Raw genomic sequence first — 21,868 nt, 5'->3', positions numbered from 1 at the left:
CTTTGGATGAAATGAAAAATCTCAATATTATTTGTATACAATATTATACTCATGACATCACAGAATAGTAGTGTTGGAAGGCACTTTATAGATAATTAAGTCAAGATATCTTATTTAATAAGTGATAAGTGCATATCCTCTAGAACTTCAATAGTTAAATGATTTATCAGAAAACTGAACAGAATTAAGGCTAGGAATAAGAAATGGTGCGTAACTGAACTAACAAATTCCATTTCTTCAATTAATAATTCACATTGCTGGGGCTGGGGTTGTGACTCAGTGGTAGAGTGCTTTGCCTTGCATGTGTGAGGCCCTGGGTTTGATCCTCAGCACCACATTAAAATAATAAATCAATAAACAAAATAAAGGTATTGTTTTCATCTACAGTTTAAAATATATATTAAAAATAATTCACATTGCTTTCCCTATAAATATTAAAATAAGTATCTCATATTCTACTGTATTATTGTTATAAAAATTATTTATAGTCATGTGCCACTTATGACAGGCATAAGTTCTGACAAATGCACTGTCAGGCAATTTTGACACTGGGTTATGCAAAGAATGCTTACCAAAAAGAAAAAAAAAAGAAAAGCAAAATCTAAGACAGCTATGACATCACTAGATGACACATCTTCTGGGTCTACTATTGTACTTGCACACTGTGTAGAACAAAATGACATTATCTGGTGCAGGACTGTATATAAAAATATCCTCTCAATTTATAGGTTCTTGTAAGCATTAAGAAAGATGCTAAATGAAATTCAGTGTTTATTAACCTTAAACACATTTATGTAACTTGTAGTTTAAAAAAATCTTGTTTAGGGATGTTTGGATAGACAAGAATAACTTACTTTCTAAATATGACCAGGTGAATTTTGAGATTTGGGATCTACAGATCAAACAAGGACTGGTAGGATTTCTATTCCCTTCAGTGTAGCAGAGTCCACTGATAATGCAAACATTCTCCTAGTAAAAATTTTTTAAAAAGGAAAACATTAACAAATAAAAGTTGTAGTTAGTGTATAAAAAACCTGTACATAAACTGATAGCAGCATATATATTTATGATTCCAATAAAAGCATATAACAACAACTCCATTTTGATCAGATATCATTTTTTTGCATGATGTTGAAATTATTTTCTTTCTTTCTTTCTTTCTTTATTTTTTATTATTAGTTGTTCAAAACATTACAAAGCTCTTGACATATCATATTTCATACATTTGATTCAAGCAGATTACGAACTCCCATTTTTATTGCAGATTCACATCGGTTCCACATCCACTTTTTTACATACTGCCATACTAGTGTCTGTTGTATTCTCCTGCAACATTTTTTCACACTTCATGATCACAAAGCCAGGTCATAAAATAAAGTATTTCCTGTCTGCTTAAATGCCTAAGAAACTGATGAACTTGGAGGAATAATAAAATGCATGTAAATTGTATCTTTGTGCAAAATTATGCCTCATAAATAACATGGGGAAAAAACTCTCTTTTCTTTTTTGTTATCTTTACTGCTAAAATTCATGCTGGGAGTGCTTTATTAATGAAGAAATCAGAGGTGGGTGTAGTGGTGCACACCTGTTATTTTAGTTAGCTGGGACGTGAGGCAGGGGAATCAAGATCAAGGTCTATAAGACTCTAGAAAAAGAAAGAAAAGAAATTTATTTATTTGACTACTTTTCATTTTTGCACATCTTTAAAATCATATTAATTTATAGTTATCTTCCTCTTCCCTAACAGCCCATTATACTAGACCATACATCCAAAGCATTATTATTCACACTTCATAATGGTATCATTAAAAAAATAGTTGAAAAAATGCTGTAATACAGAGAAAGGACAATAAATATAGCAATAACTTTTTAACTTGGTAAATAGACAATTTTTTAGGAGATAGAAACTTTATTCATTTAAAAAATTTCCTTTGATATAATTTTGAAAATTAGAATAGTTCTAAGAGGATAAGACAACTTTGAATAACAATGTTTTTTAAAGTACTTAAGAACATGCGGAAGTGAAATATTTGATGAAAAATAAAAATCCAATAATTTCTCAACAACAATAAAAACTTGTTATTGAAATAATGTGATTAATCTCAAAGAAAAGGAATTTAAATTTAGAAAAATATACTTTTTGAATATTTATTTTCTGTAATACCATGGATTGAACCCCAGGGCTCTCTACCACTAAACTACATACCTAGATTTTTAATTTTTTTAAATTTTGAGACAGGTCTTTCTAAGTTGCTCCACCTGAACTCCAACTTGTGATTCTCCTGCCTACACTCTTGAATAGCTGGTTCACAGGTGTGCACCACATACTTGATATGTTCCTTGGTTTTGAAAAGTCAATTGATATTAGTTAAAGGTTTCAGCAATGCAAATGGGAGAAAGCCCTGCGGTTAAACTCAGAAGTCTGGATATAGATAGGTTCAGAGGGTGAGGCTATAACAACTAGGTTTAGGTTGTGCTATTATTCTATAATTCATCAAGTGGTAGGCTTTTGCATAGTCCAAAGAATTTAGTTGCCAGAAAACTCTCTATAAAAGTGCTAATTTTATACACTTTGCAAACTCTACTCAAATGTATAACATTTGCCACAAAGAGGATTAGGTAATCACAAACCACAAAGAAATATCTTTCTTTTCTTTTCTTTTCTTTTCTTTCTTTTTTTTTAATACTGAGGATTGAACCTAGGGGCATTCTGCCACTGAGCTACATCCCCACCACTTTTTATATTTCATTTTCAGACAGAGTGTAAGTCTGGAATTTATAATCTTCCGGCTTCAGCCTCTTGAGTTTCTAGAATTGGAGGCATATTCCCCTGTACTGGACCATAAAGAGATATCTTTTGGAAACTAATTAATACTGAGAAAACAGTGAATGGAGAAAGGAGGAAATAATTCAGTGCAAACCTCCTTTTTGATTTTTTTAGGAATAAGCAATCTGCACTACAAAATGTTAAGGAAGAAACATCTTTCTCACCATTTCAACAAGAGTTATAGGAAGAGTAAACATTTAAATTAACGTTAGGTGCATTTAAGGAAGGTTTTCTCTATTAGTCTTTCTGTTATTAAGGTGAAAAAAACACAGTTGATATGCCAATGGCATGGAAAATTAAAATACCTATGATGTAAATGTGAAAATAAGTGAAAAGATACATACCTTTATAGTACATGAGTTATTTTTGTAGAGACCACAAACTTGACAAGTACCATCATATATGATCATTGTTTTGGAATTACTGAATTTATAACCATCATTAGATACCTGTAAGATGTAGTTCTATAATAAGATAATTTGTTCTAAATGCAGCCTCATAAATTCATTATGAAAATCTATATATAAGAATTTTCTTGGCTTATAAACATGAGGTTTAATTTATAGTTATCTTTTACCTTTAATTTTTTATTTACCTTTAATTGCCACTTCATAATTGGTTTCTGATCCATCACATCCATGGTATCAGACTGCTGGACATCACTGGGCAGCTGACAATCAACAGTTCTGCTGTTTTGAAAAACTGCCCGTGTATAGACAGGTTCTCCAAGCACCCATTTACTACTATTATACTGAAGGCAAAATGGGAAAACAGTTAACTTCTGTTACAATTATGAAAATATTTCAGTACTGAATTTCATATGATCGAAATACAAATTTTAAAATATAATCCTAGTATAATGGAATGTATAGTAAGGAAAAAAAGTCACATTGGAAGTGAGTTTTATTCAGAATGATAAGAAAGTATGCATCTTATTTTGATGTAAAGTTTTCCTAGGAAATCATGAATTTTCTGGTAGTTCAAATCAAAGGATTTACCAATGTTGGCCACATGTTATGGGTCACTCTGCAGTAACTTTTGCAGCAAGAAAAAATATCATTTGACATTGTACTTGAGGCAACAGATGGTTTTCCTTTCCAGAAACACCCTCATTTCCTCTGCAAAAGTACCCACCTTCTCCATCTATTTGAAACTGCCCTTTCTGCCCCCTGTCTCTGATGACTTGAGATTCAAGACTTGTTGATGATCATGTTTTTCTGTATGTGGAGAAATCCAGTATATAATAAAATGAGATGGAGAGGGAATCAAAGAAGAGGAGAACTGAGACAAACAGCTACACACATATCCAAATGTGCACATGCTAAGTCTTCATGTTGTCCAAGTCCCAACTTCAAGTTTTTTTTTCTGATAATTCAGGTACATTCTTTTCCTTAATTCTGTAAAAAATGTGCCATCTTCATAATCAGTATTATTTTGCTAAAGCTTGTTGATGTAATTTGAAAGTAAAATTTTAGCCAGTTCATCCCTTTTAATAGCTTATCTCATGCTTAAACTACACTTTAAGTGTTCATTTTCATCATTGAAAATGCATTGCTGTCTAGGGAGAAAAAGCAAGAATAATTTTCTGAGTACCGATAACTACACAGAAAACTAGAATGATATTTTGTTGCCAAGATTTATACTTTCGTAAAAGAATTCTTATTGTAGAATGCTTCCAACCATTCTGAATCAGCCATGCAATATGTAGCTGCTTCACTATTGTGGGTTTGCAGGAAAAGAAAAGGAAGACTAGAACACTCTTGTCTATGGCTCCCAGAAACTATTTTGAAGACGTATGGCTGACAGAGTGACCCACAGTACAAAACTGCATATTTATGGATGTGTATAGCATTTCTGCCAGTGATTTTCCTCTAGCAGAAGGATAATAAGAATGTCTAAGTTGTCATGATACCTACTCTTAGAGGATATAGGGTCCCTTGGAAATAGATTCCAGCCAATAACTGGGGATTTAGGGATAATTTCCATCCCTCTGAGGAAAGGTCTACACCAAGTAAGGAATAAAAGGGTTCTACTTCTTTTCCACTCATCAATAGTTTCTGATTATCTATTATGTGCTAAGGATATTCTGATGAAGAGATCAAAGGAAAAGACATAGATAATTTTATTATCACTATAACTGAGATTCAAATAAGGTATAATAAGAAATAAGCCATTAAATCTAAATCTGTCAAGCAAGGTTTAAAACAAAGTGTGGGGGATTATACTTCTCTTCCTAAAGTAAAAAGGAGACTGACATGTGGATGCTGGAAGCAGAAATACAGTATGATTTAAGATGGCTGGAGGAAACATTGTGTGAAAATTCATGGCTGCATGAAACTGGAATAAAGCATGGAGAGGAAGGTCAAGCCTGCTAAAACGGGCAAGAACTGCCTCCTAATGGCCCACGTGTTTATAGGATAACAACTTGGATCCTACAAGTCAGCAATTTAAAACCTGGATTCTGCTTTTAGGGGAAAGAGTGAAGGATATGATTGGGTAACTGGATTTCTAGCTAAGCATTTGTTAAAAATTACTACTGGGTAAAAATACACATTGGAATATTTCTCAGCATTAAAAGAGAATAAAATCATGGCATACACAGATAGATGGATGGAGTTGGAGAATATCATGTTAAATGAAGTAAGCCAATCCCCCCCAAACCAGAGATCAAATGTTTTCTCTGATATGTGGATGCTGATCTATAATGTGGGAAGGGAGCATGGGAGGAATGGAGGAACTTTGAATAGGGCAAAGGGGAGGGAGGAGAAGAGAGGGGATAAGGGGTAAGAATGTTAGTGGAATGAGATGAACATCATAAATCTAAGTACATGTATGAAGACATGAATGGTGTGATTCTATTTTGTGTAAAACCAGAGAAATAAAAAGTTGTGCTCTATATGTATACTATGAATTGAAATGCATTCTGTTGTCAAATATAACAAATTAGAATAAATAAATAATTCTTTAAAAAATTACTACTAAAAATTTAAAAATGTCATTTATAATATACTACCCTTTGTGTATAAAAAAAGGAGGTATGCTGTATATCTGTTCCTTTATGTCAAAAAAACACATAAGGGTAAACCAGGAAATAATGGCTGTGCATGTAAATGTTTCAGGCCATGCAAGAAAACAGGAAGGAAATAAAGGGTAATAGCAAGCTGGTACTAGGGATGAGAAGAAAGTGACAGTTCTGTGTGTGTACCTTTTGTATAGAGCCAATTCTCAGAACCACATTTCACATACCCCTAAATAATCTATACCTAAAATAAACCACAGTTTTGTTGCAAAAGAAACACATAACCACTCTGAATAGAGAGGGAAAGAAAACAGCCAACACAAGTCACTAAGTAAACAATAGTTGCGTGTAAATTGTGATCTCATTTTGCAACTTTCTTTTTCACAGAGGCATGGTTTATAATTTCTAAAATTGATTTGCATATATTAAAATTGATAAAATATGCTATACAAATAACAAGAACTAGTTTTAACTTGTGAAGAAGGAGTAAAGGGACAAGAGAAGGCTGAAATGAATCTTATGCATTGCAATTAGAGGTATCAGTATCAGTTCATGAAGATGAGAGATAGATAGATAGGGATAGGGTTAAAGATATATGTGTAAGAAGATATACATGTATTTCCTAGCTTCATCCATTGAGAGGGACAGGAATCAATAACTAGTCTGCCTGCGATGATGAGCACACTTTGCACCCAAATCATCAAATCATGGTTTTTAAGTAACATTATTTAATAGATAGAACAGAGTTCTTTTGAGAAATGGTTGATTCTATGGTTGGAGTAGAGAAAATGCAAGATGAGTCTGCAATATTGTGTGATGAGAATGTGAGAAATTATACAATAAATTATGAGTGCACAGTAAAGGGACATGAGAATCTACTTGAAAGAGCTCCCAATGTTCAAATCTGGGATAATTTAAGCAGCAAGCAAAATAAATAATAATAGCATCAAATAAGATAAAATAAGTATTCTTCATAAAATAAGTTATCTGATATGAGTAAATGAATGAACAAACATGAAACAAGGAACAGCTTTCCCTTTCAGTACAATTTCAGATAATAAATATAAGTAGAAGAAATGATGTAAATAGAAATTGCCTTTGGTAATTGCCACAGTAATGACTGTTGCAAGCAAAAATTATAGTTGAATGCTAAAATCAGGAAGACAAAATATAAGAAGAAATCATATTAGCATTGTCTATAAGTGTCTTCTTATAGCATATTAATTACAAAAGGAAATATAGGATATCTATAGTAGAGATTAATGGAGATGCCACCTTAAACATGTAATTAAAATTTACATCACCAGTAATTACAAACACTGATCATGAAAAGATGAAGGAAGAATGGCGTAACTTCTATCTATCTTAAGAAAGAAACATTTTACAAAATAACTGGCAAGCACTCTTCAAAAGTGCCATATTCATGAAAGACAAACTATATACTGTCACAATTTGAAGAAGATTGAAGAGACATGACAACAAAATGCAAAATGAAATCTTGGATTGGTTGCAAAATCAGATTGGATGCCTGGCAAAATTTGAATAAGGCCTGTAAATTATTTAATTTTATTGTACCAAGTTGAATTTTTTGGTTTCCATAACAGTTTTATGGATGTGTAAGATGAAGATACAGGAAGAAGCAGGGTGAAAAATTATTGGGAACCTCTCTGTATTATTTTTACAGCTTCTCTGCAAGGTTCAAATTATTCCAAAATACATGTTTTAAAACAGTACTTGATAAAATGGAAAGAAATGAAGGGTTTCTTGTAATTTTAGTTTCAGAAAACTAGATTTTTTTTTAAGAGAAACCCATCTTCAAAGGGAACTGAAATTCCAACTAAAAAAGTGAGCAGAAATCCATTCATGTTCACTGACCAGATATAAGAAAGGTAGTGGAAAAATAAATACATTCCAAACAAACCAAGCACAAGGCCTCCTGCAGGTCCCAAGCAGTGGGGTGGGGAGTCTTAAAATAGTGCCAAGTAGACTTGACTCAAGGAGTGAAACAAATGGTGCAAAAGCCAGAACCCAGCATTGGGCAAGATCAAGGCCAGGGAAGATGACTGTAATAATACACTGTAATAATACATATAAATACTTGATGCACATTCTCATCTTGGTTTTAGTAATTAAGCACACTGATTTATTTCTATAGTTCTGCAAAGTATGTTAAAAATTCCACGATTTTGGAAGAGGGAAGCACCGTGAGAGTAAATCACAACCAGTAAGTGGCTGAAAATAAATACAAAATTTAATTTCCAAGAGAATAGAAATCTATAAAATTCTCTTGTGGTAAATCATTTAATTATAGCATGATGTCATATAATTTACTCTATCAAGACCAAAAGCATATTGACTCTCTTGGGTGATGTTGAAATTACATATATATCTGTCTATTGTGTGTTTTGCTATTTCATTGGAATTAGAATAATTTGCAACTAATTTAGAAAGACTCTATCATTAAAATCATGAAAGAAGCATATTTGTTTTTCAGAACCCTATGACAAAAAAACGTGCAAAGATTATTTCCTCTTGTAAAGTCTCAATCTCAGAACCACATTTGGATTTATCAACTTAGAGAAAAAGAAAGAAGAATGTTAAAGTACTATTTACTAGTTTACTACTTTAACTTTCAGCTTATCCACATAAAACCTTTCTAAATTCAAAGAGCTGTCCATAAAATAAAATTTCTACTTGAATAAAGAAAAGGAAGGTCATATTAGAAATCATCAAAAATAAGGTATAATTTGCTATGCTAATGTTCAAACTGGGATTCATGTCATGTAAGAAAGAAAAATGCTTACTTCAAGGAAAAAACATGCTAATGTGGGGGAGGGTGGTACTTTCCAATCTGAAATCCATAGTAAAGGAATACAAAGGATGAGCACAATTAGCCCTTGTTTTTTGTTTTGTAGAAAGGAAACATTCATGTCCCTGGATTTTACAGTTCATGCAGGATGTCTTGGCTAAAATCCATCTCCACTATTTGTGGTGTTGCAATTTAAAATATAAAGATGCCTCAGTATTTCAAGCTTGATCGTCTTTTACTTTTTTTTATTATGAATGAACAACAGTGGCCAATACCTCAGTAAAAATAATATAAAGCACTTCAAAAAAGCTTACAAATGTGGAAGTTTTCAAGGTTAAGCAACTTAAATCATCTTCCTTCACTCTCTGTGGACCTAACATCCTTTGGGATTATGTGGTCGATCGAATTAATTAATTCAATACAGAATTAATCTGAATAACTTATAAATTATTTTCCATAATTTCTCAGAAAATCTGTAATTAACATACCTGCAGTTTAGTAACTTCACAGTTAATGGAAGGTGATTCTTTGAAGCCTTGACCAAAAACTCTCACCATTGTACAATTATGCTCTTGAACATCACAGAATCCAGCATTCTCAAGCTCTGTGATTTCAGGAACTTTGTCTTTGGAGAACAATTATAACAAATAGAACATGTTTTTTTAATTCCGGAAAAAAAAACTACATAATTATGCCTCAAAGCCCAAATGAAAAGCATGTGTAAAATAATACTTCAAAGTACACCCCAAATACTATTTACATTAATTAAACCATTAAATGTTAAGAGCATTCTGGTATTAAATGTGATGCTACCTACCATTAAACCTACAACAATGTCAACAATGTCATTATACTTGCTACCAGTGCTGTCATTAATGTTTTAAGATTTGATTATGAGGTTTTGTGAAAAATGCTTTATTCTTTATTCTGAATGACCATGGATGGATTTTCTGATAATATGACACTTGAACAGAGAAATGAAAAAGGTTAGTCGTGAAGTTGCGTGGTGAAAGAATGCTCCATTAAGAGAGCAGAAAGTACAAAGGCCCTGAGGTAGGAGCAGATCTGTAAGAACAACAAAGCAGCAAATGTGGCAGAAGAGCAGTGAACTTGGGGAAGAGCGGTTAATGAACTGAGAGTGAGGGGGAGCCTCAGATTATCTGAGGTCCATGTAAAGAGTTGTGGATTTTATTCTGAAAAATAGGGCAAGCCATTTGAAGGATTTAAGCAGAGAAGCAATGTGATCTGACTTACATTTCAAAGGGGTCACTTTGGCTTCTGCTGCATAGAAAATAAGCTTTGAGAGAATCTATGATGATCCAGGTGAGAGACAGTGGTGGTTTGGACCAAGGCTGTAGCAAGGAAAGAAATGAAATGCTTTGAAGCTAGAACTGGACTTGCTGCTATGGAGTTAAACTTGAGGCATGGGAGAAACAGAAAAGTCAATACCTGCAAGTTTTTAACTTGGGCCATCAGAGTGAAGTTTTTGCATTTACTGAGATAGAAGAGACTCTAAATGGAAAAGGGAAGGATGGTGGTTGTGGGAGGGAAATCAAGAATTACTGGTTTACTGGTTAAATAAACCAAGTCAACATTTTAAAAATTTTCTTTCTCTAACATTTTGAGACAGAACAGTTTACACTATATAACAAACGAGCATGATTAGCAAGATAATATAAACACAGTCCTTAAAACATGTTAAATTTGAGTCCTAGGAAAACGATTATTCTAAACAGGTAGAAGGACCAGTTAGTTGCAAGCAAAGGCCAGGAGACAGGGTAAACTGGCATTTTCAAAAACAGCAGAGACTAAAGTAGCTGTAGTGGGATGGTAAGAGGGTGACAGTCACAGGAGATGAGTCTGAAAGGACTCTGTGTGCCAGATCTCGGTGTGCCTTACAGGTAATTACAACAACTTCAACTTTTCTCTGAATGAGATGAAACACTTTGGGGAAATCATTAACGTATTAATCATTTTAATTTGTGTCTTTTATCACTATACGATCTTCATAAGCCCTAAGATAATTAAGTCAAAAAAGAACAAATATATATTTATAATCAAATTTCCTGCACAACATTAAAGTTTAAGAGTGTTTACTTACCATACCAATCACTGCAATCATAGGAGCTGAAGCCTGGGAGACATGCACACCCCCAATCCATACACTGCCCATTGCCACTGCATAAATTGGGACATTTTAATACCAAGAGAATGCCTTCAATTGACTTGCCATGTTCTTTTGTGTTATATTTCCCCTCTTCCAAAATCCTCTTTTCACATTCATTTTCTAGAAGGGCCACACCTGCTTCTGCCCAGCTAACATCATCTTTCAACAGAATGTCCTTAACACACATATCTACAGCATGGTCTAGTCTTTTACCAAGAAAGTCAAAACAGAGCCTGCCTATGCTGGAGTTGGCTAGAGTGCGCTGACAGAGTTTCAGGCTGCTGTCCTGGGTAAGGCCAGAGGGTGTGGGCCACTGGGGGACAAACTCTTGGTGGGTGTCCTCAGTGTGGTCCTCAGGGAAAAAATAAGTAAACTGTTCCAGGTTGGTCTGGCTGAGACTTTGGAAAGCAAACAAAGGAGGAAACTCATTGAAATGTTGCCGTTTCCATCTGTTTTGTGGATTCCACCTCATTTGTTGGCTGTGGCGACCCTGGTCCTGCTTATGTTTCTCATTGTCTGAATATTTTGGTGCATCTTGTTTTTCAGTGGCAGGATATTGTAAATGTACGTCCCGTTTGGTGAGGTCTATGTACTTCTTTCCTTGCAGTAAGAAATTCAAATTATTTTCTTCTCTAGATGTATGCTTGTTTATCCTCCCAACCAGAGCTTCTGAATTAATGTATTCAGAGGTGACATCTAGTTCTGGTATCAAAGAAGTGAATCTGACATGTTTGAGGTCTTTGCAACCTGAAGCAATTTCTGGTTGAGGAAAACCATCCAGATGATTAGAAAACGGGTACCTGGAGGCGGTATCCAATGAGCAGCTACAATAGGATAGTTTTGCAGGCAAAGTCTGAGAAATTGGCATCTTGTCAAACATGCTTCTCCCGGGTAAAATCCTTCCAGGTTAAAAACAGAAAACGAAAGTTATTTGAACCAGAACATTTTTCCCAGGAATGTGTTGCCAAAGTCAGAGACTCTTCACATTTAAGTCTAATATTAACACAATCACAAATGAAAATTAGTTTCTTACCTCCATTCGTTAATAAAAGCAGCACAATTATTAAAATGTTGATCAATTTTGATCCCATTTTTATCATGGAAATCATTTTCTGGGTTCTCATCAAAGGTTCCACAGAGTCCTAAAGTGTTTTTGTAATCTGAACTAGATGCCCTAATGGTTAAACTCATGCCCCATTCACTCAAGTCAGCACGAATAAATGCTCCAGAAGAAAATGAAATCTGAAACCAACATATAAACAGAAGATGTGAAAGCCATATTCAATATAGATTAAGAAAAAAGTGTTATTTAAGAAATAAGAAGCAAACTCAGGCACTTCTCCCATATAAACAGAATAAAATACTAGGGGATAAACTCTTAGTGGATATCCTCAGTGTGGTCCTCAGGGAAAAAATAAGTAAACTGTTCCAGGTTGGTCTTTTTTATCCGCCCCCCCCCCCAGGGGACAACTTCTTTTTTATTGCTTTATTTTAAAATAATAAATTTTTGCATTTTTTTCTGATTTAGAATTTGAACACCTACTGATTTTTATTGATATATATTATTTGTGACTTCTTTCCTTAAACAATTTAAACCAAAATGTGATATATAATGAAAACAGTTATAAATCTTTTTTTTTAAAGAGAGAGAGAGAGAAATTTTTTAATATTTATTTTTTAGTTTTCGGTGGACACAACATCTTTATTTGCATGTGGTGCTGAGGATCGAACCCGGGCCGCACGCACGCCAGGCGAGTGTGCTACCGCTTGAGCCACATCCCCAACTCAGTTATAAATCTTAAAGACAACACTTACCAAGTGATAGTAATGTTTATTTACTTATTTCTTTTCCTTTTTTTTTTTTTTTTTTTTTTTTTGGTGCTGGGGATTGAAACCAGGGACTTGTAACTGTTCTACAACTGAGCTATGACCTTGGCCAACCAAGTTATGCTTCTGATAATAGTTATTTAATATGGAATTAGACTCACAAATAATTAATTTACACAGATTAATATAATTCTGAAGGAGTGGATATTCCTGTGGCCAATCAGCATTCTCTTGCCACAAGCTGGCAAATAGAAACCACATTAAAACCATGGGTTGCGTGGGGAGTTGGCAATCAGAACAAGAGGTATTTATTGAATGACTAATAGCCTGTGTCATCTAACTGTGAGCACCTCTCTCTGTTACAGGAATAGCACCTGTCCCAGACCAGTCACTTGGATGTACATGAGGAAAAACTATCTCTTCTAAGAGTCAACAAAGGTATAACATCGGTGTTTGCTTCGCTGATCCTTGTTCCCCTTTTAGTTTTTTTTTTTTAAATCTAAAATGAGCTTTTCTTTTTACAACACTAGTATGCGTTCATTACACAAAATGATTTTAAACACAAACAAAATTTATATTTCTACCCAAGTGGCAGAGGGAGGATGTTAACGGCTAATGCTAAGATCTTGGTGCAAATTCTTCAAAAGTCTTTTCTATATTTCATGAATGTCTTTGCCTGTCTGTAAGCATAGCCTACTCTATCGTTTTCATGACTACAATGTGTTTTATTGTGTACATCATTGTAGAGTTTTAGTTAAACACTTTTTTTTCTAGGAGCATTAATTTTAGTTTAAGATTTGTAAGAAACAAATTTATTAAGAACCATTCCTACTTCCGCAGAAACATGGGAGAAAGAACAGAAAAGAACAGGAGAGGGGGAACAGGTGGAGGCAGAGGGGTCCCCTTCATCTCCTTATGCCCCTGTGACTGGAATGATATGGACAAGCCTGAAGCAGTCTGCACATCTCCCTCCTGCAGCTGTTCCACAGAAGTGAGATCCTGTGGAATGTGTCCCTTTTGTTTTTTATCTGATTCAACTGTCCACTTTCATTGGAGCCACTTTGTTCCTGAATTCAGGGTGTGTGTTTTGGGACAGCCAACAGCAACATGGCACGCAACAGCATATTCATAGGATACAAGCGGAAATCCACCTAATCATCTGCTTTTGGTCTGTCCTGAATGTTGTCTTTGGTACAGGCTGCAGTCCCACCATGGGGCTGCTCAGATCATGGCAGCTGGGAAGCAGAGAGAGCAAGGCGCCAAGGACAAAAATACTAAACCCCAAAGGAAGCCCCCAGTGACCTACTTCCTCCAGCCATACCCTTCCTGCCTATAGCTATCAAGTACAGTAGTCCTTTCAAATAATTTATCTATCAAATGGATTAATCCACCAATTAGGTAACAGCTCTGATAATATAATCATTTAACCTCTGAATATTTCTGCATTTTCTCACACATAAGCTTTTGGGGGATACCTTATATCCACAGCATAATATCAGGTTATGGAGAATGATATTTTTTTTGTTTAGAAATTAAAATATGGAGGGGGGTTCAATGGCTTTTTTAGTTAGAATCTAAAATTCTGTAATGATTTTTGGTTCTTCAGAACCTTCTCATATTCACAATTAATGTATTCAATTCCTCTTTCAACTCTGAATGACTGATATTAAAAGGATGGTAGCACTTTACTCGGGTTGTGATACTATGACAGAATGCTCTGTTCCCTAAGACACCACAGGGACTTTATTAAAATTATGGAGCTCAGAGGTAGGGGGATTTCATCATAATTTCCCTATAAGGTCCTTATGAGACTTCTCATTAGAAATCTAGGAACTCAGAAGGTAGTGGGTTGATATATTCTCAAGTGATAAAGGACAAAACCTATCAACCAAGAATCCTATGGCCAGCATACGTATCCTTCCCACAGAAGAAGAAATAAGGCATTCCAAGATGCCTAGGTCCCTTCATGCTGCTATAACAAAATACTTTAAGCTGAGTAATTTATTAACAACAGAAATTGATTTCTTGAATTTCTGGAGGCTGGCAAGCTCAAGGTCAAGATGTCAGAGGAGATTCAGTGTGTGGAGAGAGCTAACTTTCTCCTTTGTAGATGTACATTTCTGCTGTGTCTTCACATGGTGTAAGGGACAAAAGGTTGACTATTCCAAGCCTTTTGTTGTTGTTGTTGTAGCACTGGTGATTGAACCTAGAGCCTCTCACATGATAGGAAAGTGCTTTACCCCTGAGCTGTATCCCCAGCCCCTTTTACTTTGAGACAGGGATAAGTTAAATTGCTCAGGTTGGCCTTAAACAAGTGATCCTCCTGTTTCAGTATCCTGAGTAGCTAAGATTACAGATGTACACCAGCACATCATGCTTAATAAATGGACATCTGTGTGGGTGTTGTTCTAGGGTTTTGTGCATACAGACAAGTCTTCTTATCTAAAGGTACACATCCCATCCATGAGGTTGGAGCTTCCTGGTCCTCTCAATACTGTTGCAATGAAGTCCAAATTTCAACAGGAATTTTGGAGGGATACATACACTCAAACCTCCATATCAAATAAATCAAAAGCTAAGGGAGTTAGTCACCATGAGATGTGTCCTGTGTGAGAGGAATCCTTCAGATTCATTGGAAGTCCACTAGACAGGAACTCAGAGGTTAAGGACTTGCATGGGCACCTGAGTGGCAGAGGGATGATGTTAATGGTCACTAGCTAGCAGGCACTCTCTGCTGCAGGTGATCCCCTGCCTGCAGCTTCACCTGTGGCTCCCTGTGCTCCTGCTCATACATCTGCTCATGCATGAGTTGTTAGCATAGAAAGATGCAAGATGTCATACTGGAGAAGCTTACTGGAGGCTTGGAAGCATAGGAAGTTTTGTGGAACTGTTTTCAAAACCTGTCAGGTCCAAATATTTCCAGGGAGACTAATGGTTTGATAGAATCAGGAGCAAACCTTTGTACAATAGCAAATACAGCTTGTGAGACATCGGATATGGAGTCTCTTGGAAACAGCTTTCCAGTACCTACAGCTGCCACAGTATAAAGTGACAAACTGAATTTGTGGTTCCATGCACAGGGGCTGTGGAACCACCAGCTTCTCCAGCTGCTGCCACCCAGGCTCCCAGTAGCCACCTTTGCCCTCATGGTTCACATGACCATCATGGTTCCCACTGCCTTCCTAGTTCACACCAGCCTTGTGGTTCTGGTCGCCCTCATGCTTCACATCATCCATGAGGTCTAGAGCTCCTTCAACAAAGTGGCCACCCTCTGCTTCTGCTGCTGCACCCTGCTTAGGTTCAGTGCATCTCTGCATACACCCTCAGGCTGTAGGAGTTGGGGTTCCAGCAGTGGTGCCAGAGTGTCAAGACTGAATGTCACAGAATTCATATTTCTGAACCCTCTCATTAAACCGATTAATTGTATGGTTTCCCTCTTAGCAGAGGAGATACAAGGAATAGCATTGGGGTTATGTGCATCCTTGATTATTTTATTGCAATCAATTTCTGGAAGAAAAATATTTGTAAAATAACTACACAAAGAAGTTCAGACTATATTAAATATATATATATATATATATATATATATACCCTCCAGAAAGATTGTTTCCACCATCACTACTCTTGACAATATTTTTTGAGAGATGTTTGATCAGCATTTTTTTATTTGATGACTAATGTTCTTAACATTGTTATATCTTTGTTGGTTACTAGTACTTTTGGAAATGTTAAAGTTCTTTTTGAATTATCATTTTGTAATATTTGCTCAATAGAATGGTGAGTATACCTTAGAGATATATTTTTTTATATAACTGATTATATATAGCAAATATTTTCCCAAATTCTGTATTTGCATTTTGGTTTTTGATGATGGAATAAAATATATAATGTTATCTTAAAAGTTATTGTTCACCTCAATAAATATCATAAGAACATATTTACAAACACTTTTATTTAAATTTGAATTATACTTACCTGGAATTTATTAATTGAAATATAAAAGGAAAATGAACACAACCTTAAGATACAAATTGTTAGCTCACAGACATGAAATATGATCTTTAAAAAGTGATGGTGAATATATATAATATTGAGAATGTTTCCTGATTTCTATTCTTTTCCACTTATCTACCAGCCCATTCCTAAATCAGTAACATGTTCAATTCACTTGAAAAGTTGGTTAACTACTAATTATTTATTTTTAATTATGTCTGTCGTCTAATATGCCATTTAATGGATACTGTAAAAATAGTTTCTATGAATAATGCAAAAATTGTGATACTGAAATGTTAAATAAGTCAATTTAAGTTTGACAGTGTTTTAAATTATCTTTACTTGTGCATGGTAGGTGCAAAAACATTCATTCTGAGATCATAATTAATCCAAATGCTATCTTCTTGATAGCAAACCAATATTTAAAAATGATAGCTCCTGGGCTAGGTTGTAGATCAGTGGCAGAGTACTCATCTCACATGCGTGAGGCACTGGGTTCAATCCTCAGCACCACATACAAAAATAAGTAAATAAAACAAAGATATTGTGTCCATCTCCAACTAAAAAAAATAAAATAAAAATAAAAATATGATAGCTCCTAATTTAACAGAGATGTATAGTTTATTCAAAATGAGAAAAAGGGAAAATATTTTTAATAGTACAAAATCATACATACTGTGACTTTTCGTCCTAAATAAGATTCACTTATCTTGATATTGCTGGATGCATCTTGGCTCTTTACAAATAAATATGGTCGTAATTCATGTAGCTGACCACTGCACATATCGAAAGTAACGATATCTCCTCCTTCTTTGGCCACAAATCCACAGTTACATGACACAGGGTAGTGCAGGCTTCCGCAGTCCCATTGACGCACATGGACTTCAAAATCACGTGTTTTACTCTTATAAAGCACAAATGTTCCAGTCTTGAAATTATCATATACCCTATCATTAACAAAAGTGAACTGCATTAAGGGTTGGTTATAAAACATCACAATAGTATGTTATAAACTAAATATGTATTACATTCATTTACAGGCTTTCCATATATTTTGATGTTAGAATGAGAAATCAAGATTCCCAGCACCTTTTTGGGTCATGAGCATTTGTTTGGATGCACTGAATGAAACACTTGCTTCTCTCTCACTACTCTTTTCTTCCCTTTCGTAACCCCAGAGAGGCTTCGCTCCTAGAGGAGGGAGGCCTTCCAAGTGGCATGCACTTGCTGTCTCTGGTCTTCAAGAATTTGTTCACATTACCATCAAAATGGCTTTCCATAACAAGCCTATTTAATATAAATTACTAACCCTAATTGCAGCCTTCCCTTTTCACCTGATTTAGTTTTCTTCATGGCATGTTTCTTCCTCAGACACACTACATACTTTATTAACTGATTGTGTTAATATCTCTTTTCCTCAGTTCAGAGGTCGGCTCTATGAGGGAATGATATTCTCTCGTTCATTGTCACATCCCCCAGCACTTAGAACATGGCTTGTCACCAAGCTGCTGCACAATTAATCTTGTTGAATTAAGTCAGATTAAATACATCACCATTTCTTGAGGTTTTTTCCACCAAAATTCTAAAGATTTCAATTATAACCATAGAAGAAAATTTTGCATGAGATAATAAGTTCCAACAATTTCTCAATTCTTGCTCAGATCTGTGGAGTATAATTTTACTGAAGGATTCTATAACTATTTTTCATATTGAGTGACTTTACTGGAAGTGATCACATTACAGTTTTTAAAAATTAAAAGAAAAAATTACCATGCATCAGGATGAGAATTTTGAATCAACAATACAGTTTCATTTTCCTTAAGAATATGATATCCCTCAGAATAGTATCGCTGAGCTTAATTTTGCTATGCAGATATTAATAGCAGTGTGACTTAGATTATTTCTTTTTGGTCATCTTGCTCAGTTTATTTAAATTCTAGAGTTAAATATTCAGGCTTTTATGAAGTTATAATTATTTTTTCCATGAGTATTCTCATTATAAATTAAAGCTGATTTGTTCTTTAAAAATTCTAGTGTGTTAGTTATTTTCCTAAAACTTAAAGATTATTTCATTATATATAAATACAAAACAGTATATCACAATAAATATCATGGTAAACATCTCTGATGCAAATAATGAAATTATTAAAAACAAATACATGGCAAACAAAATTATAACTTCCATTTGTCATAAACTTCATTTCTACAAATTAAGGCTAACAACTATAACACAATAGACTTCAGAAAAAAATTCTATACAAATAAAATTAGTATCCTCAAACAAATCAGTGATGGCAAAACATGACTTTCTTTTCTAATTTTCCAGTGAACAGGACTAAGAAATGATCAAACAAATGCTGGTTAAAACAAAACAACAGTGAAACCAAAACAAACAACAATCTTTAAAAGAAAATACTTTTAGGAAATTACCTGCCATCAAAGGTAATTATGTGTGGATCAGTAAATGAATAGCAGTAAGCTGTTGGGACATCCTTGACTCTGATCTTAAAAACAAAGATATTTTTGATAAAATTATTATTGGTATTCAGTGACAATTATTCATCACAACTGCAATGGGTTTTTCATTAATTCTTGTCTTACATATTGAAAATGGAATAATTTAAAACTCATAATTATCAAATAATTCTAAAATTAAAATTTACAAGATACAGTGATAAAATACACATATCATTTTAAGTTTAAATTATAAAGATTATTTTAAATTTGTCAACCTGGATGCTGTCTGGAATATAGTTATTCCACAGGAAATCCTTATTCACTATAGGTTCTACAGCAATGTTTGTAACTCTGTCTCCATCTTGGGAAAAATCTGAGACAGCAGTGTAATACAGGGAAGCTTGGCCACAGGTGCCGTTGACACAGGATGTTGTCTGGTGGAGGTCCACATTGCAGGAAGACAGTGCCAAGTTTAAGCCAAGGTGTTCTTTACCTATTTAATAATAAAAAGTTGATAATTTGCCCAACAATATAAACATATGAAACATTAAATAAAGTGATTACTCTTAAAGCATTTTCTCTTTCTTAAAAAATTATTTTTGAAATTTTCATCTAAGTTAAAACAAATTGGAAATACAGTGGAATGAATCTGACACAACTTTCCTACGTACATCTATGAATATGCCACAATGAATCTCCATATCATGTATAACCACAAGACTGGGATCCTAGTTAGAATAAGAAAAAAAAGTTATTGAATCTACCTGATTTTTACAGATAATTGATAAACTTGAAAATATACATATATTTGTACATACAGATACATTACTATTTATTTTCAACCAAGTTACCAATCCATATGCTCCCAGATAAAATTTAAAAGCAATAAATAACAAAGCAATGATAGAGATGAAGATATTAATAACTTTGATTTGATCAATATATTTTATTTACATGTTTTGAAGTACATGTATGTATACTTCAAGTACAGTACAATGTACACTGTACATGTGCAATTATTATGTGCTAAAAACTGTCTAACAAGATTTAAAAAAGCAATAAGCAAAAGTTGTCTTTCCTTTAAAAAAAGTCATAATTCTAGTAGCAAGACTCATAATTTGATTTCTTTTTCTAACTAACAACTGCACCCCATGTCCAGATTGTTCTATAATAAATTTCAGGGCATTTCTTCATGTCTCATACATTGGAAATTATAGTAATGGATTTAATTATTTATATAGGGTTCATCATCTTAAGAAATAGTAAAGTCAACACAAATGAAAAGCCAACCCCAGACCCATAGTAAACTATCTCCCTTCGCCTCTCAGATGTGCCAATACATTCACAAACTCCCTCATCTAGGTAACAAAGAATGCAAAAAGATTTTTTTATATTTTAATTAATTTATTTTTATGTGGGGCTGAAGATTGAACCCGTTGCTTCACATGTGCTAGACAAGCACTCTAACACTGAACTACAGCTTTAGCCCAAGAAACGAATTTAAAAAGGAAATGGTAACAAAGAATAAAAAAATTTGTATAACTAGACCAAAAACAAAAGGATTTCCCCCTCAAAACTGGCAAAAGGTAGTATTTTTTATATACAATTAATGATTATAAAGTCCTTCTAGGAATGAAGGAGAAAGAAAGAACTTAAAAACTCTTATCTCTTCTCCCACACAAATTATTCAGGAATGGAATTGTAATGGTTAGGTACAGGTACACTGCATTGGAGTCAAAATTCAGGAAAAATTTCTTTTATGTGCTTTTCATAGAAATATAAACTTTTCTCATACACATAAAAACACAATGGAAATACCCAAACTCTTAACTGGCTTCCTAAGGTGAATATGGGGTATTTGGGACTTGAATACAATGACCAATGGTGGTCACTGCCAATGATCTCACCTGCCTAGTTTATAATATGAGGGCTGAACATCCTTCTCTTAAGCCTGAGTAAAAGCAACACTGTCTATGTAGAAATTCACTGAGACACCAACATATTCCCTATGAAAGTAGATATTTAAGTGTATTTCTATACACTTAAATACCTAAGAAGAGGAATATCCAAAATGAAATCCAGAAATTTTCCACTAGGAGAAAGACCACAAAGACAGAAAAAGAGATAGAGAAGAGGGGCAGGAAGAATTTTTAACTAACAAAGAATAAGAACACACAAACTTCTAACATGTAGGAAGTATATTTAATGCTATCTTTACACTGGCGATGCCTGCTTCACTGAAAGATTTGAGAGCATGCACATATATTTTAAGATATTCTTTTAAGTGAAGGAAATCTTTGCTCAATACAATTTTGAAAAACAACAATAGCATTGTATCCTATCTATTTTGACCATAAATTGTAGTAACATTTTCCTATTATGTATTCAAAAGGTAAGTTGAAGTAGAACTATGTCTAAATGTCTGAGCAAAAGGTCATTCATTATTCCATATTTCTAAGGCTGTATTAAAATATAATGTTGCTCATAGTACTCCTTAAATCTGGGTTAGTAGCTGGGCATTAATCAAGCCTTTTTAACTGTCAAATATCTTAGGAAGACATCTCTTAATTTCTCTATCTCCTTACCCTTATTTTTTTCTTGGATGCACCATTCTCATGAGATTGTCTCTGACTCCTTTATACTGTGTGGCCTTTTTATCCTTTTGAACATGGACATTAAGTCCTACAAAAGTATGCATTGTACTTTTGTACTATAAAAGGTATGTATTATGGTTTAGATATTAGTTGTCTCCCAAAAACTCATGTGTGA

At 34.2% G+C, this 21,868-nt stretch overlaps 1 protein-coding gene across 1 annotated transcript in view; it reads right to left on the bottom strand.

Moving 5' to 3' along the window:
• The window catches only part of Vwde (von Willebrand factor D and EGF domains), a 69,942-nt gene that overhangs the window by 22,466 nt on the left and 25,608 nt on the right, over positions 1–21,868 (bottom strand). The window contains exons 8-16 of the mRNA XM_078040339.1: positions 19,375–19,592; positions 19,073–19,146; positions 17,319–17,589; positions 11,856–12,064; positions 10,757–11,721; positions 9,144–9,280; positions 3,423–3,578; positions 3,172–3,276; positions 855–969 (exon numbers count right to left, since the gene is read on the bottom strand). Of these exons, the coding sequence (XP_077896465.1) occupies positions 855–969; positions 3,172–3,276; positions 3,423–3,578; positions 9,144–9,280; positions 10,757–11,721; positions 11,856–12,064; positions 17,319–17,589; positions 19,073–19,146; positions 19,375–19,592 (2,250 nt within the window). The remainder of the gene's footprint in view (positions 1–854; positions 970–3,171; positions 3,277–3,422; positions 3,579–9,143; positions 9,281–10,756; positions 11,722–11,855; positions 12,065–17,318; positions 17,590–19,072; positions 19,147–19,374; positions 19,593–21,868) is intronic.

This window comes from Ictidomys tridecemlineatus, chromosome 2, assembly GCF_052094955.1.
Source record: "Ictidomys tridecemlineatus isolate mIctTri1 chromosome 2, mIctTri1.hap1, whole genome shotgun sequence".
NCBI classification, from domain to species: Eukaryota; Metazoa; Chordata; class Mammalia; order Rodentia; family Sciuridae; genus Ictidomys; species Ictidomys tridecemlineatus.
Note: the sequence above shows the minus strand (reverse complement) of the source record. Positions and strands in the feature narration are given on the sequence as shown.